This window comes from Acipenser ruthenus, chromosome 49 (assembly GCF_902713425.1).
Source record: "Acipenser ruthenus chromosome 49, fAciRut3.2 maternal haplotype, whole genome shotgun sequence".
Taxonomy (NCBI): domain Eukaryota; kingdom Metazoa; phylum Chordata; class Actinopteri; order Acipenseriformes; family Acipenseridae; genus Acipenser; species Acipenser ruthenus.
In genome coordinates, this window is record NC_081237.1 from 1,359,438 (window position 1) to 1,378,493 (window position 19,056).

At 34.5% G+C, this 19,056-nt stretch overlaps 1 protein-coding gene across 2 annotated transcripts in view; it reads right to left on the reverse strand.

Moving 5' to 3' along the window:
- Window positions 1–10,405: 10,405 nt before the first annotated feature.
- The window catches only part of LOC117966174 (excitatory amino acid transporter 5-like), a 43,483-nt gene continuing 34,832 nt past the window's right edge, over window positions 10,406–19,056 (reverse strand). For both annotated transcript variants that reach the window (XM_059015216.1, XM_059015217.1), the window contains one exon: window positions 10,406–12,495. In XM_059015216.1, coding sequence (XP_058871199.1) covers window positions 12,358–12,495 — 138 coding nt within the window. In that variant the 3' untranslated portion in view covers window positions 10,406–12,357. The remainder of the gene's footprint in view (window positions 12,496–19,056) is intronic.

Below are 19,056 nucleotides of genomic sequence, written 5' to 3' on the forward strand. Positions count from 1 at the left end.
ACAACATGTTTTGCCAAGTCTTTCTTTAAAAAAAAAAAAAAATTAAAAAAACATTCACGGTCGGGTGTTAAAACGAATCCAAGCATGACACCGATACCAACTGTCAAGTGGATGATCGATTTGTTTTAGATTGGAGAGAGAACGAAAGAGAGTAACAGGAGCTTGGCACACCCGCAATTCATGGAAGTCTGCACCCCTAGCAGACTGAAAGCCACCAGGGACATGGAAGAGGGTCAAAACATCTGGGTTCAGGTAGGCAGAAGCAGGGAAAAAAAATAAACTTTGTCAAACACAACCACCAGAAATCAAAACATCCAACAAATTTGAGCCACTTCAAAATTTAGATGATCAAAATCAACATTAAGAGAACGAAAGGAATAACATCCAGGACCCTATAAACAGTGCTCGCCAGGCAGCAAAAAGAAAGGAGGTCGTGATTGTTGGGGACTCCATATTGAGAAACAGCGAGTTCAGTTTGCAGTTTGGACCCCCTTACTACAACAGTGTGCTGCCTTCCAGGAGCCTCTGTTACGCACATCACTGAGAACGTGGACAGGCAGGACAGAAGAGGCGCAGGGGTAGCGCTATACATAAGAAATAGTCTTGAAGCCCAGGTGTTAAATCTGGACAAAGAAAACAAAGTCGAATCAATATGGGTCAGAATAATGGACAAAAATTAAAAGGGCATAATAATAGGAGCATGCTATAGACCGCCAAATTCAGACACCAAGCAAAATAATCTGTTATACAATGACATTAGAAATGCATGTAGAAAAGGAGAAGCCATACTAATGGGGGATTTCAACTTCCCTCATATAAAATGGGAGAACCCGGTGGGGAGCACGACGGACGAAATTGAAATGGTGGAAATGACAAATGACTGCTTCCTAACACAATTTGTCAAGGCACCGACTAGGGGAGGCATGCCTTGATTTAGTCTTTTTAAATAACGAAGACAGTATAACTAAAACAGGTCAGAGAGCCATTAGCAAACTCAGAACACAACATAGTCTCATTTGAAGTGATTTTTAAAACCCAAAAAATAATGACTAAAGCTAAGGTTTACAATTTTAGAAAAGCAAACTATGAAGGTATGAAACAGAGACTAACAGAAGTAGATTGGAGTAAAATAGAGAAAACATCCACAGAAAAAGGATGGCTGTTTTTTTAAAAATGTAGTACTAGATGCGCAAAACAATTACATCCCAAAAGTAGACAAATCTAAATCTAAAACAAAATGGCCAAAATGGTTTAATAGATCAATTAAAAAAAATATTCAGCGAAAAAAGGCACTTTACAGAGCGTTTAAAAGGGAACAAAACTAAAGTACACAGAAAGAGTACTTGGAACTGCAAACACAAGTCAAAAAGGAAGTTAGAAAGGCCAAGAGAGAGATAGAAATCAATATTGCTAAGGGGGCTAAAACCAATTCCAAAATGTTTTTCCAATATTATAACAGCAAGAGAACATTCAAAAAGAGGAGGTTAAATGTCTAAGAGACACAAATGGCAAAATCATAGATGAAGAAAAAAAGAAAAGCAAATATATTAAATGATTACTTTTCACAGGTTTTTACAAAGGAAGATACGGACAACATGCCCCACATGTCGACCTGTTCCTAACCAATTTTAAATAACTTTAGCATAACAGAGGCAGAAGTGTTAAAGGGACTAGGAGCTCTTAAAATAAACAAATCCCCTGGGCCAGATGAGATCCTCCCAATAGTACTCAAAGAAATGAAAGAAGTTATTTACAAACCACTAACCAAGATCATGCAACAGTCTCCTGACACAGGGGTTGTACCGACAGACTGGAAAATAGCAAACGTAATACCGATCCACAAAAAGGGAGACAAAACCGAACCAGGTAAGTACAGACCAATAAGCCTGACTTCTATTATATGTAAACTATAAAAAGGTAAAAAATGGAAATTTACCTATATGGTAACAGTATCCTGGGAGACAGTCAGCATGGTTTTAGGAAAGGGAGATCGTGTCTAACTAACCTGCTTGATTTTTTTGAGGATGCAACATCGAAAATGGATAATTGCAAAGCATACTACATGGTTTATTTAGATTTCCAGAAAGCTTTTGACAAAGTCCTGCATAAAAGATTAATTCTCAAACGGAACGCAGTAGGGATTCAAGGAAATGCATGCACATGGATTAGGGAGTGGTTAACATGTAGAAAACAGAAAGTACTGATTAGAGGAGAAACCTCAAAATGGAGCGAGGTAACCAATGATGTACCACAGGGATCAGTATTAGGTCCTCTGCTATTCCTAATCTACATTAATGATTTAGATTCTGGTATAGTAAGCAAACTTGTTAAATTTGCAGATGACACAAAAATAGGAGGAGTGGCAAACACTGTTGCAGCAGCAAAGGTCATTCAAAATGATCTAGACAGCATTCAGAACTGGGCAGACACATGGCAAATTACATTTAATAGAGAAAAGTGCATTACACAGGCAATAAAAATGTGCATTATAAATGTCATATGGGAGATACTGAAATTGAAGAAGGAATCTATGAAAAGGACCTAGGAGTTTATGTTGACTCAGAAATGTCTTCATCTAGACAATGTGGGGAAGCTTAAAAAAGGCCAACAAGATGCTCGGATATATTGTGAAAAGTGTTGAATGTCCAAGGAAAGTAATGTTAAAACTGTACAATGTATTAGTAAGACCTTACCTAGAATATTGTGTTCAGTTCTGGTCACTGCAAAAAGGATATTGCTGCTCTAGAATGAGTGCAAAGAAGAACAGCCAGAACTATCCCGGGTTTAAAAGGCATGTCATATGCAGACAGGCTAAAAGAATTGAATCTATTCAGTCTTGAACAAAGAAGACTACGCGGTGATCTGATTCAAGCATTCAGAATTCTAAAAGGTATAGACAATGTAGACCCAGGGGACTTTTTCAACCTCAAAAAAGAAACAAGGACCAGGGGTCACAAATGGAGATTAGATAAAGGGACATTCAGAACAGAAAATAGGAGGCACTTTTTTACACAGAGAATTGTGAGGGTCTGGAACCAACTCCCCAGTAATGTTGTTGAAGCTGACACCCTGAGATCCTTCAAGAAGCTGCTTGATGAGATTCTGGGATCAATAAGCTACTAACAACCAAACGAGCAAGATGGGCCGAATGGCCTCCTCTCGTTTGTAAACTTTCTTATGTTCTTATGTTCTTATAAGGTAATATGCTCTGCTAAGCCAGTCTCTTATGGTATGATCTTGTGATAAGGTAATATGCTCTGCTGAGCCAGTCTCTTATGGTATAAGTGTCTTCTTGTGAGCACTGTGGCTGGGCAGGCAGACTGTGAAGCGAAAACAGATGGACACAACACTATAGATAAACTAATGTGTTCTGGTACTAGTGCTGCAGGTCACATGGTTTGATTGCAGCAAGACCATTGGAGAGAGTTTGAACTGCAACACTAGAAGTGATCAGGTATCAGGAAGCAGCAGCAATGGCATTAAAATATTAGTTTCCAACTGAAGGTGATGGTCCAAAGAAGAGCAACCCAGGGCTTAATGAACTGAGTCTATTTAACCTCAAACACAGAAGGGTTAGGGGACATGATTGAAGTCTTTAAAATAGTTGACCTTGTCAACCTAAACAAGCAGTGAACAGTAACAGAAATGAACAGTAAAACCTCAAGTCTAACAGCTTCTGAAACATGGCATTGCAAAAGTATACCCCTAGAGGGAGACAAGATACTGTAATAGTGTAGGTGCTGTTGTACAGTGCAGCTGCAGTGCGATTGTCTGTTAGGAGACATAACGATTCCAAAAGGGTAACTATTAGGGCTTAATGAACTGATAAAATGTGTCACTTTTCTTCTCTGCATTTAACATAGTGCTGAACCTGTTTTTTTATAGAAGTGCAGTTAGTTGTTTTACATTTACGTTTGCTGTGTCTCGTGTTGTCCATATCACAGCAATTTTTTTCCCCAACATATTCCTGATATATATATATTTTTTTTTTTTCTTTCACATCATATGTAAATAAAATAGGAAATTCTGGTTATTGAAATGAGTATTGTGACAACATGGAACACAGCAAAGGTGACTCAGCATACACTTAACCAAACGACTGACAAAAATGAAACAAAATATAAAAGGAGCCCTGCACATGAAACGGGGGCGGGGCGAAGCCCTGCCATAAAAGTACCCCTCCGCCCCTGTGCAATTATTTTGTATTTGTTTTGATGTATTATTGTTATTGTTATTATTATTATTACTTTTAATGATTTATTTATTTCTAAATATGACAGTGCAGTCTTGTTTTGTTATTGTTTTATAAATGTGACGGTGGAGCCGTATATTTTGTTATTGCAAAGGAAGTCATGTTAAAACTTTACAATGCATTAGTAAGACCTTACCTAGAATATTGTGTTCAGTTCTGGTCACCTTGTTGCAAAAAAGATATTGCTGCTATAGAAAGAGTACAAAAAAAGGTCTGGTTTGTTATGTTTTTTTTGTTTGTGATTTTTTTTTGTTTGAATATTTATTTTGCTCTGTGAGCACTGTTTTTGTTCAAACACTATATTTATTTTTGTGTTAAATAAATGGCGCCGCAGCATCTTTTTGCCCTGCAGTACTGCCTGTGTTTTTCTTCCTGCTGCTGGCCTGACGTCACCACTACAGACACCCCTGTCACAATAAGTTACAGGCAATACAAATGCAAAACATACACTACCGGTCAAAAGTTTTAGAACACCTCAATTTTTCCAGTTTTTATTGAAATTTACGCAGTTTAATGTCTCAATGTACTCTGAAATTAAAGCATAGAACAAATAAACAATTGGAGATAAAAAAAGAAATCATGGAATCGTTTTGTTTAACAAAATTTAATCTAAATTTTTGACTCATCAAAGTAGCCACCTTTTGTAGATATAACAGCCGAACACACTCGTGGCATTCTTTCTACAATGGAAGTCAAATATTGTTCGGAAAGTTCTTCCCAATACTGTTGCAGAAGTTCCCACAAATGTGTTGCACTTGTAGGTTGCTTTGCTTTTACCCTTCTGTCCAGTTCATCCCAAACCAGCTCAATAGGGTTTAAGTCTGGAGACTGTGCTGGCCATTCCATGATTTGAAGTCTACCGTCTTGTTCTTTTCTTCTAAGGTAGTTCTGACATAGCCTGGAGGTATGTTTTGGGTCATTATCTTGCTGTAGGATGAACCCCTGACCAACTAGGCGTATACCAGAGGGTATTGCATGGCGCTGCAAAATGCTGTGGTAGCAGTTTTGTTTCAGGGTGCCACTCACTCTGTGCAAGTCGCCGACTCTGGATCCAGCAAAAGAGCCCCAGACCATCATGCTTCCTCCTCCATGTTTGACAGTTGGTGTCACACACCAAGGAACCATCCTTTCGCCTACTCGACGGCGTACAAAAACCCTGCGTGATGAACCGAAGATTTCAAATTTTGATTCGGTCCATAAGACCTTCTTCCAGTCTTCAGTAGTCCACTGGCGGTGCTTCATGGCCCAGGCAAGCCTCTTTTTCTTATTTTGCCATCTTAGCAATGGCTTTCTTACTGCCACTCGACCTGTCAAACCTGCAGCTCGAAGTCTTCTCTTCACAGTTGAAACTGAGACTTGCTTACTTCAACCAGTGTTAAGCTGTGCTTGAAGCTGTTGTCCTGTGAGCCGCCTATCACGCAAGCTGTTGACTCTCAGAAACTTGTCTTCTGATTCTGTTGAGGCCTTGGGACTGCCAGACCTCTTCCAGTTTTCTCCAGTTTCCAAAGTGCCTTTTGATGGTGTAGGAAACTGTACTCACTGACACCTTGGCTTTCTTTGCAATTTCTCTAAAGGAAAGACCTACACTTTTAAGGGTTATAATGGTCTGTCTGTCTTCCTTTGTTAATTGCCTTTTTCTCACCATTATGAGAGCAATATATTACTTCCTGCAGTACAATACTGTCCAAATAATGCTTAAGAGGGTGTAGTAACACAGTCTGTTCCAACACTGCTTTTATACAGACAGAGGGTTTGTAAGTAATCAACAAAAGTTGGGACACCTGTAGGAATTGTTAGCATCAACTTTCAAGGCTTAATTTACTTCCATTGCTGCAGAACAGCTGTAAGTTGTTAACTAATTACTTGTTCCCTGAAAAAGGCCTTTTTGTATAACTGAAATGTACATTATTTTTCAGTTTTTGGTAACCTAAACCTTTTTTTTTTTTTTAACCTCTGGTAGTTTACCGCTTACCTTTGTACCATTTCAGGTTATTCACTGGACTTGAACTGCTTAAATTTCAATAAAAACTGGAAAAATGGGGGTGTTCTAAAACTTTTGACCGGTAGTGTATATATAAAGTTATATAACCAGGAGTTGAGTGTAATAAGTAGATAGAAAAGGGAGGATTTTATATATGTTGCTAAGAAAGAAATGACAAGAACATAAGAACATAAGAAAGGTTACATACAAGAGGAGGCCATTCAGCCCATCTTGCTCGTTTGGTTGTTAGTAGCTTACTGATCCCAGAATCTCATCAAGCAGCTTCTTGAAGGATCCCAGGGTGTCAGCTTCAACAACATTACTGGGGAGTTGGTTCTAGACCCTCACTATTCTCTGTGTAAAAAAATGCCTCCTATTTTCTCTTCTGAATGCCCCTTTATCTAATTTGTGACCCCCTGGTCCTTGTTTCTTTTTTGAGGTTGAAAAAGTCCCCTGGGTCTACATTGTCTATACCTTTTAGAATTCTGAATGCTTGAATCAGATCACCGCGTAGTCTTCTTTGTTCAAGACTGAATAGATTCAATTCTTTTAGCCTGTCTGCATATGACATGCCTTTTAAACCCGGGATAATTCTGGTTGCTCTTCTTTGCACTCTTTCTAGAGCAGCAATATCCTTTTTGTAGCGAGGTGACCAGAACTGAACACAATATTCTAGATGAGGTCTTACTAATGCATTGTACAGTTTTAACATTACTTCCCTTGATTTAAATTCAACACTTTTCACTATATATCCGAGCATTTTGTTGGCCTTTTTTTTATAGCTTCCCCACATTGTCTAAATGAAGACATTTTTTTATATATATATATAAATGTGGTCGTTGCCAATTATTTTAAATTATTCTTTCTCAATTTGGAATGGTCAATTATTTTTAGGCTCAGCTCACCGCTGCCACCCCTGCGCTGACTCGGGAGGGCGAAGACGAACACACACTGTCCTCCAAAGCGTGTGCCCTCAGCCCACCATTTTTTGTCACACTGCGGACTCACCATGCAGCCACCCAAGAGCTACAGCGTCGGAGGACAACGCAGCTCTCGGGCAGCTTACAGGCAAGCCCGCAGGCACCCAGCCAGACTACAGGGGTCGCTGGTGCGCGGTGAGCTGAGGACACCCTGGCCGACCTAAACCCTCCGGGCGACGCTTGGCCAATTGCGCACCGGCCCCTGGGAGCCCCAGTCCACGGTCGGCTGTGGAATAGCCTGGACCTGGAATTTTTTTGTAAGTTTTCTGGAGCTGTCAACGTGCTTTTTTGTAAAGTGTTTTTGTTTGTTTAAACCTTTTATTTCAAATAAATCCGCTTGCACTCACAGTACTGTGCCTGTATTTCCTGGTCTGACGTCACCCGCAAGCCATCCTTACCACACTTGGTGTCAGAGCGTGGGATAACAGCGCCTTCACAGGCTCCGGCCAGGAGAAGTACTGCTGGTGACTTTTTGTTTTGAGAGAACATGGAGTACATGGAGCGGTGGAATGACCACCAGTGGCAGCTGAAAGCCGAAGGGGCTCCGTGGTGCCTTGCTTGTTTGGAGTATGGGCACCTCCCGGACGTGTGCCCCTATGAAGACCCCCATTTTGTAAGGCCTTCGATTGGGGTGAGGTGGAGACCACGAGGAGTGGATCTGCCTGCAGGCCGTACCATCGCCACAGACAGACTAGGACAGTTGCCTCACCTGCTAAAAAGGGGTAGAGTGGTGCTTTGCCTGTGCCGAGCCCAGGCACTCCACCGTGTGCGGCCTCGTGCACGGGCCCCTTCAGCCACCTGCGCCGAAGAGGAAGAAGCAGAAGCAGAGGAGTGGTTGTCCCCGAAAGAAGGGGAAGAAGCCGGTGCAAGCTCCAGCACCCACAAGGGGGAAGCCCGAGCATCCAGCGTGCACGAGTGGGGAGCACAAGCGTCCAACTCCCTCAAGGGAAATATGGAGTGGCTGCTGGACCCTGCACCATAGGGAGGACCTCCCGATGGCGATCGACCTGCGATGGGGAGCAATAGCCTGGGAACAACAACATCCCCAGCGTCCCTCCCAGACATCACAGCCATGGTGTGCAACTACTTGGCTGCAGATATGGGAAGGACCCCATTGTTTCTATTCCCATCGGGAGGGGCCATGCTAGCTCCACAGGCAGTAGGCATGTCCATGCCAGAGCCCAGAGGAGAGCCGCACCAGTCCCCAGCGACCGAGGAAGAACTGCACCAGTCTCCCCCAGGGGGAGACTACACGCTGCTCTTGCCTCCGCCGCAAGAGGGAGACTACCTGATGCTCCCACCTCCACGGCTAGATGGAGACTGTTGGGCCTTTAATGGGGGGTGGGGAGGTGGCCTTTGAGGCCTTGTGTGCAACGTACAAGAGGGGAGATATGTGACGGGGCACCCCGCCCTTGTGTGTATTTTGTATTATTTTGTATTGTCTAGAAGAAGAAAAATTGACTGTGAGCATCTAGGCCTCTGCAAGGCCTCTGAAAATGTATGTGGAATTGGTGGCCGGACCTTTCATTCTGTCCACTTGTAATATGGGAAACAGCATGATGCAGCTCCCATGCTCAGTGTTAGTAAAGTCCTGATCTGACAGCATGTAACACAGACAGCTCTTATGATTACATCACTGTCTATTTTTCAGTAAAAACTGCATCGAGTTCGTTCTACTATTTACTATATTAAATACACCACAGCAAGCACATTTCAATACATTTTAGATATTTTCATTAACACAGTCTGAGAGCTAAATTTAGTGAACATGTTTTTTTTTTTTTTTTCTGCAATCCAGTAAGCTGCAGTGCATTCCATTCCCTAAATTTTTTTTTTTTTTTTTTTTCAGCAGTACACTTGCAAAATAAGCTACATTAGTCCAAAACTCAAATTACCGTGCATGCTTCTTGGCTGATATGTTATCAGCTCATTATCTAACTAGGGAACCTGCTGCAGAATTAAATCATCCTGAAACTCTGGACGGTAAACAATGTAACCAAATCTATTTTACCTGGAATAGTTGTGGCTGCTAAGAAGATGCAACTGAAGAAATAAATGTGTTGGTGTTGACTCAAAACTTTATTTAGGCGCTCTACGACTTGACTGGCAAAAGATACCATTGGTTTATTGGAGTTCACAAAGAAAACTTTTTTTGATACAGTAACTTTTTCTTCCCCTTTTGTTTAAATATTGACCTTTTTGCTGCATTGGCACTTCATTAAAATGATTTATTTATTATTATAAAAATGATTATGTTCAGCACACAAACCTTAAGTGTATTATTATTTTTCGATGTTCTTGTTCTAAATTTCATGAATGCAACTGTTCATTTTAAGCTACATTTTTACACAACAGTATACTCACACATGTCTTGCCACCATCGCAACTCTATACATGAACTCCCAAAATGAGAAGCACCTATGGGTACATATTTTACGATATGTTAAAAGGAATATGCTTTTTTGTTGCATGTGTATAGCTATTATGTACTATGTATAGCTTTTATGTATTATATCTTACAGTGTGATAATAGGACAATAAATGTACTGAATGATAGATGATACCCGAAACTATTCATAATATTTTTAAAGTAGCCGGTGCAAATATCATTTTAGACGGTGGATTGTGCCGGTCGTCGGCTTATTTCTAAAACCCTTTTAAAGTGCTTAGAAAACTTAGAACAAGGTTTATTCCTTATAAAACTTAATGCAAAAGAGAAAAAAAAACTTGGTCTGGGTTGGATTTGTGTGGAGGTGTGTTTACGCTACATCCTAACTCACTGGCTGTAAAAACATTTATTGAGTAGCGTTCACCAGGAGAAATACATTTCTGCAAGGATCACTGTGTATGCAGAGCACGCCTCCTCCTGCAGAAGTGCTGGTTTTCTGTTCCCACAACACAGCACCAGCATTGCTGTGGGAGGGGTTGTGAACTGTGACGTTTAGAAGATAAATGATCTTTCTCCTGACAAACCAGTAAAGTTGAAAAAAAAGTAATGTCCTAGTTGATGTGTGATACAGGAAAGGTAAAGTAATGTGTTTCTTGTAAATACTGCAGGGGTGACAGTAAAAATAGACAGCAGTTTTGGTTCATGTTTGCCTCAGTCCTGGGATGATCAATGTTTTTCCACTTGCTGGCTTGTCTTTTCTCATGAGTAAAATAACAACAGCACCCATGAATGTTGATGCAATATTCTGTTTATATAACAAGTACAATGAATGAAAAGAAGTGTGCTTCAACCTGAATCAAACAGTTGAATTGGGATATTTACTTTCTTAATCAAGCTCTGTAATTTGGAACAGAGCAATTCCCCCGGCCATTCTGTCATTGATTTAGAATGAATGGCAGACAGATTCAGTAAACAGAAAGATTTACTTACATAGACCACTCAATCTTGTATAAATATAAATAAATACACACACTGATACAAATACATATTTGGAAGTGTTAATATGGAGCTTGACAGAGAGAGTGGTCTCTGTAGTGAGTGGGGTGCACAGTGACCCCCTGGAAGTGAGGTGTACCTCTAGTCCTTCATTTAGTTTTTATACAGTGGCAGCATAAGAAGCAAACAGCACAGGCTTTGAAGAAAAAGGTTCTTGTGAGTCAAAGCACAAAACATGGAGGAAACATGTCAGTGTTTTCATCTGTAATGATCAGACTTGTGCGATGTTGTAAACAGCTGTGTTTTCATCTGTAATGATCAGACTTGTGCGATGTTGTAAACAGCTGTGTTTTCATCTGTAATGATCAGACTTGTGCGATGTTGTAAACAGCTGTGTTTTCATCTGTAATGATCATGTTTGTGCGATGTTGTAAACAGCTGTTTTCATCTGTAATGATCAGACTTGTGCAATGTTGTAACCAGCTTTGTTTTCATCTGTAATGATCAGACTTGTGTGATGTTGTAAACAGCTTTGTTTTCATCTGTAATGATCATGTTTGTGCGATGTTGTAAACAGCTGTGTTTTCATCTGTAATGATCAGACTTGTGCGATGTTGTAAACAGCTGTGTTTTCATCTGTAATGATCATGTTTGTGCGATGTTGTAAACAGCTGTTTTCATCTGTAATGATCAGGCTTGTGCGATGTTGTAAACAGCTGTTTTCATCTGTAATGATCAGACTTGAGTGATGTTGTAAACAGCTGTGTTTTCATCTGTAATGATCATGTTTGTGCGATGTTATAAACAGCTGTGTTTTCATCTGTAATGATCAGGCTTGTGTGATGTTGTAAACAGCTGTGTTTTCATCTGTAATGATCATGTTTGTGCGATGTTGTAAACAGCTGTGTTTTCATCTGTAATGATCAGACTTGTGCGATGTTGTAAACAGCTCTGTTTTCATCTGTAATGATCATGTTTGTGCGATGTTGTAAACAGCTGTTTTCATCTGTAATGATCATGTTTGTGCGATGTTGTAAACAGCTGTGTTTTCATCTGTAATGATCAGACTTGTGCGATGTTGTAAACAGCTGTGTTTTCATCTGTAATGATCATGTTTGTGCGATGTTGTAAACAGCTGTTTTCATCTGTAATGATCAGGCTTGTGTGATGTTGTAAACAGCTGTGTTTTCATCTGTAATGATCATGTTTGTGCGATGTTGTAAACAGCTGTTTTCATCTGTAATGATCAGACTTGTGTGATGTTGTAAACAGCTGTGTTTTCATCTGTAATGATCATGTTTGTGCGATGTTGTAAACAGCTGTGTTTTCATCTGTAATGATCAGGCTTGTGTGATGTTGTAAACAGCTGTGTTTTCATCTGTAATGATCATGTTTGTGCGATGTTGTAAACAGCTGTGTTTTCATCTGTAATGATCAGGCTTGTGTGATGTTGTAAACAGCTGTGTTTTCATCTGTAATGATCATGTTTGTGCGATGTTGTAAACAGCTGTGTTTTCATCTGTAATGATCAGACTTGTGCGATGTTGTAAACAGCTGTGTTTTCATCTGTAATGATCAGACTTGTGCGATGTTGTAAACAGCTGTGTTTTCATCTGTAATGATCATGTGCGATGTTGTAAACAGCTGTGTTTTCATCTGTAATGATCAGACTTGTGCGATGTTGTAAACAGCTGTGTTTTCATCTGTAATGATCAGACTTGTGCGATGTTGTAAACAGCTGTGTTTTCATCTGTAATGATCAGACTTGTGCGATGTTGTAGTAAACAGCTGGCTTCTCTGTTACTACGTCTCCCAGGACTTCAAACACACGGTCTTTTCTGGCTAGCAGTGGGATCTCTGAAGCCGGGAGGTTCTGAATTTTGCTGATAAGGATATCCTGTAACAGAAAAAGGAGAAGTCTTTTAAAAGGAATTAACAAATACTTTCAGTGCAGCACAGAAACCAGGACCACAGGACACAGTAGGAAAGTTGAGATAGACTTCTGACAGCGGGAAGAAGACACTTTTTCACACAGAGTGGTGAGGGTAAGGAATGGATTACCTAGTCATGCTACTGATCACTAGGATCCTTTAAGATCCAACTTCACAAAGTTTTGAGATCAAACAGGAACCGGACAAGCATAGATGGGCCAAATGATAAATAAAATAAAACAAATAAATGGCTTCCTCCCGTTCGCAAATATTCTTATTTAATTTTTTAGTGGAATGACTCCATAGTAGAATCAAATGGTTTAAGCAAACAAGAGTGTATGAATATTCCACATCAATACGAATCACTTAATATTCCACATCAATACGAATCACTTAATATTCCACATCAATATGAATCACTTAATATTATACATCAATATGAATCACTTAATATTATACATCAATATGAATCACTTAATATTATACATCAATATGAATCACTTAATATTATACATCAATATGAATCACTTAATATTCCACATCAATATGAATCACTTAATATTATACATCAATATGAATCACTTAATATTATACATCAATATGAATCACTTAATATTCCACATCAATATGAATCACTTAATATTATACATCAATATGAATCACTTAATATTATACATCAATATGAATCACTTAATATTATACATCAATATGAATCACTTAATATTATACATCAATATGAATCACTTAATATTCCACATCAATATGAATCACTTAATATTATACATCAATATGAATCACTTAATATTATACATCAATATGAATCACTTAATATTATACATCAATATGAATCACTTAATATTCTACATCAATATGAATCACTTAATATTATACATCAATATGAATCACTTAATATTCCACATCAATATGAATCACTTAATATTCCACATCAATATGAATCACTTAATATTATACATCAATATGAATCACTTAATATTATACATCAATATGAATCACTTAATATTATACATCAATATGAATCACTTAATATTCCACATCAATATGAATCACTTAATATTATACATCAATATGAATCACTTAATATTCCACATCAATATGAATCACTTAATATTCCACATCAATATGAATCACTTAATATTATACATCAATATGAATCACTTAATATTCCACATCAATATGAATCACTTAATATTATACATCAATATGAATCACTTAATATTCCACATCAATATGAATCACTTAATATTATACATCAATATGAATCACTTAATATTCCACATCAATATGAATCACTTAATATTCCACATCAATATGAATCACTTAATATTATACATCAATATGAATCACTTAATATTATACATCAATATGAATCACTTAATATTCCACATCAATATGAATCACTTAATATTCCACATCAATATGAATCACTTAATATTCCACATCAATATGAATCACTTAATATTCCACATCAATACGAATCACTTAATATTATACATCAATATGAATCACTTAATATTCCACATCAATATGAATCACTTAATATTCCACATCAATATGAATCACTTAATATTCCACATCAATATGAATCACTTAATATTCCACATCAATATGAATCACTTAATATTCCACATCAATACGAATCACTTAATATTATACATCAATATGAATCACTTAATATTCCACATCAATATGAATCACTTAATATTCCACATCAATATGAATCACTTAATATTCCACATCAATATGAATCACTTAATATTCCACATCAATATGAATCACTTAATATTATACATCAATATGAATCACTTAATATTATACATCAATATGAATCACTTAATATTATACATCAATATGAATCACTTAATATTATACATCAATATGAATCACTTAATATTATACATCAATATGAATCACTTAATATTATACATCAATATGAATCACTTAATATTCCACATCAATATGAATCACTTAATATTATACATCAATATGAATCACTTAATATTCCACATCAATATGAATCACTTAATATTCCACATCAATATGAATCACTTAATATTATACATCAATATGAATCACTTAATATTCCACATCAATATGAATCACTTAATATTATACATCAATATGAATCACTTAATATTATACATCAATATGAATCACTTAATATTATACATCAATATGAATCACTTAATATTATACATCAATATGAATCACTTAATATTATACATCAATATGAATCACTTAATATTATACATCAATATGAATCACTTAATATTCCACATCAATATGAATCACTTAATATTATACATCAATATGAATCACTTAATATTCCACATCAATATGAATCACTTAATATTATACATCAATATGAATCACTTAATATTATACATCAATATGAATCACTTAATATTATACATCAATATGAATCACTTAATATTCCACATCAATATGAATCACTTAATATTATACATCAATATGAATCACTTAATATTCCACATCAATATGAATCACTTAATATTCCACATCAATATGAATCACTTAATATTATACATCAATATGAATCACTTAATATTCCACATCAATATGAATCACTTAATATTATACATCAATATGAATCACTTAATATTATACATCAATATGAATCACTTAATATTATACATCAATATGAATCACTTAATATTATACATCAATATGAATCACTTAATATTATACATCAATATGAATCACTTAATATTATACATCAATATGAATCACTTAATATTCCACATCAATATGAATCACTTAATATTATACATCAATATGAATCACTTAATATTCCACATCAATATGAATCACTTAATATTCCACATCAATATGAATCACTTAATATTATACATCAATATGAATCACTTAATATTATACATCAATATGAATCACTTAATATTCCACATCAATATGAATCACTTAATATTCCACATCAATATGAATCACTTAATATTCCACATCAATATGAATCACTTAATATTCCACATCAATACGAATCACTTAATATTATACATCAATATGAATCACTTAATATTCCACATCAATATGAATCACTTAATATTCCACATCAATATGAATCACTTAATATTCCACATCAATATGAATCACTTAATATTCCACATCAATATGAATCACTTAATATTCCACATCAATACGAATCACTTAATATTATACATCAATATGAATCACTTAATATTCCACATCAATATGAATCACTTAATATTCCACATCAATATGAATCACTTAATATTCCACATCAATATGAATCACTTAATATTATACATCAATATGAATCACTTAATATTCCACATCAATATGAATCACTTAATATTATACATCAATATGAATCACTTAATATTATACATCAATATGAATCACTTAATATTATACATCAATATGAATCACTTAATATTATACATCAATATGAATCACTTAATATTATACATCAATATGAATCACTTAATATTCCACATCAATATGAATCACTTAATATTATACATCAATATGAATCACTTAATATTCCACATCAATATGAATCACTTAATATTCCACATCAATATGAATCACTTAATATTATACATCAATATGAATCACTTAATATTCCACATCAATATGAATCACTTAATATTATACATCAATATGAATCACTTAATATTATACATCAATATGAATCACTTAATATTATACATCAATATGAATCACTTAATATTATACATCAATATGAATCACTTAATATTATACATCAATATGAATCACTTAATATTATACATCAATATGAATCACTTAATATTCCACATCAATATGAATCACTTAATATTATACATCAATATGAATCACTTAATATTCCACATCAATATGAATCACTTAATATTCCACATCAATATGAATCACTTAATATTATACATCAATATGAATCACTTAATATTATACATCAATATGAATCACTTAATATTCCACATCAATATGAATCACTTAATATTCCACATCAATATGAATCACTTAATATTCCACATCAATATGAATCACTTAATATTCCACATCAATACGAATCACTTAATATTATACATCAATATGAATCACTTAATATTCCACATCAATATGAATCACTTAATATTCCACATCAATATGAATCACTTAATATTCCACATCAATATGAATCACTTAATATTCCACATCAATATGAATCACTTAATATTATACATCAATATGAATCACTTAATATTCCACATCAATATGAATCACTTAATATTCCACATCAATATGAATCACTTAATATTCCACATCAATATGAATCACTTAATATTATACATCAATATGAATCACTTAATATTCCACATCAATATGAATCACTTAATATTATACATCAATATGAATCACTTAATATTCTACATCAATATGAATCACTTAATATTATACATCAATATGAATCACTTAATATTCCACATCAATATGAATCACTTAATATTCCACATCAATATGAATCACTTAATATTCCACATCAACATGAATCACTTAATATTCCACATCAATATGAATCACTTAATATTCCACATCAATATGAATCACTTAATATTATACATCAATATGAATCACTTAATATTATACATCAATATGAATCACTTAATATTCCACATCAATACAAATCACTTAATATTCCACATCAATATGAATCACTTAATATTCCACATCAATATGAATCACTTAATATTCCACATCATATTCCACATCAATATGAATCACTTAATATTCCACATCAATATGAATCACTTAATATTCCACATCAATATGAATCACTTAATATTATACATCAATATGAATCACTTAATATTCCACATCAATACAAATCACTTAATATTCCACATCAATACAAATCACTTAATATTCCACATCAATATGAATCACTTAATATTCCACATCAATATGAATCACTTAATATTCCACATCAATATGAATCACTTAATATTATACATCAATATGAATCACTTAATATTCCACATCATATTCCACATCAATATGAATCACTTAATATTCCACATCAATATGAATCACTTAATATTCCACATCAATATGAATCACTTAATATTCCACATCAATATGAATCACTTAATATTATACATCAATATGAATCACTTAATATTCCACATCAATACGAATCACTTAATATTATACATCAATACGAATCACTTAATATTCCACATCAATATGAATCACTTAATATTATACATCAATATGAATCACTTAATATTCTACATCAATATGAATCACTTAATATTCCACATCAATATGAATCACTTAATATTCCACATCAATATGAATCACTTAATATTCCACATCAATATGAATCACTTAATATTCCACATCAATATGAATCACTTAATATTATACATCAATATGAATCACTTAATATTATACATCAATATGAATCACTTAATATTCTACATCAATATGAATCACTTAATATTCTACATCAATATGAATCACTTAATATTATACATCAATATGAATCACTTAATATTATACATCAATACGAATCACTTAATATTCCACATCAATATGAATCACTTAATATTCCACATCAATATGAATCACTTAATATTATACATCAATATGAATCACTTAATATTATACATCAATATGAATCACTTAATATTATACATCAATATGAATCACTTAATATTATACATCAATATGAATCACTTAATATTCCACATCAATATGAATCACTTAATATTCCACATCAATATGAATCACTTAATATTATACATCAATATGAATCACTTAATATTCCACATCAATACAAATCACTTAATATTCCACATCAATATGAATCACTTAATATTCCACATCAATATGAATCACTTAATATTATACATCAATATGAATCACTTAATATTATACATCAATATGAATCACTTAATATTCCACATCAATATGAATCACTTAATATTCCACATCAATATGAATCACTTAATATTCCACATCAATACAAATCACTTAATATTCCACATCAATACAAATCACTTAATATTCCACATCAATATGAATCACTTAATATTCCACATCAATATGAATCACTTAATATTCCACATCAATATGAATCACTTAATATTATACATCAATACGAATCACTTAATATTCCACATCAATATGAATCACTTAATATTCCACATCAATATGAATCACTTAATATTCCACATCAATATGAATCACTTAATATTATACATCAATACGAATCACTTAATATTCCACATCAATATGAATCACTTAATATTATACATCAATACGAATCACTTAATATTCCACATCAATATGAATCACTTAATATTATACATCAATATGAATCACTTAATATTCCACATCAATATGAATCACTTAATATTATACATCAATACGAATCACTTAATATTCCACATCAATATGAATCACTTAATATTATACATCAATACGAATCACTTAATATTCCACATCAATATGAATCACTTAATATT